Source organism: Pterocles gutturalis, unplaced genomic scaffold (assembly GCF_000699245.1).
Source record: "Pterocles gutturalis isolate BGI_N339 unplaced genomic scaffold, ASM69924v1 scaffold2277, whole genome shotgun sequence".
Taxonomy (NCBI): domain Eukaryota; kingdom Metazoa; phylum Chordata; class Aves; order Pterocliformes; family Pteroclidae; genus Pterocles; species Pterocles gutturalis.
The window spans coordinates 3,433-3,932 of NW_010107614.1; the positions used below are offsets into that span (position 1 = coordinate 3,433).

The following is a 500-nucleotide window of genomic DNA, read 5'->3' on the forward strand; positions in this document are numbered from 1 at the left end:
TAAACGCCTTAGGGCTGGGCTGGGCTATGGCAGGAGAGGATTAGCCCCCCCCCAAAGCCCAGCTGGGCTAATAAGCCACCCAGGGGTCAGGTAGCCAAGGGGCATCGCTCTCACCGCTGTGGTTGCCACCGTGGCTGTACCAGAGCCAAAAAAAATCACCCGGGTGTCACCCTTCCACCCGCAGGGTGTTGGCATGGCCAGCCCCCGGCCCCCCAAATACCTCCTCGTCTTCGATTTCGACGAGACCATCATCAACGAGAACAGCGATAGGGGACCAGGGGGTCAAGATGGGGGACTTCAAGACCGTCTACGAGAACATCCCCTTGTCCCCCGGCATGCCGGACCTCTTCCAGTTCCTCTCCAAGAACCACGAGCTCTTTGAGATCATCCTCATCTCCGACGCCAACATGTTCGGCATCGAATGCAGCCTGAGGGCGGCCGGTTTCTACTCCCTCTTCCGAAAGATCTTCAGCAACCCGTCGGGTTTCGACAAGCGGGGG

The 500-nt window shown here is 59.6% G+C and overlaps 1 protein-coding gene across 1 annotated transcript in view; it reads left to right on the plus strand.

Annotated features, from left to right (window-relative positions):
* Window positions 1-500, plus strand: part of PHOSPHO1 (phosphatase, orphan 1) — a 3,517-nt gene that overhangs the window by 2,667 nt on the left and 350 nt on the right. The window contains 2 exon segments of the mRNA XM_010088150.1: window positions 185-268; window positions 270-500. Coding sequence (XP_010086452.1) covers window positions 185-268; window positions 270-500 — 315 coding nt within the window.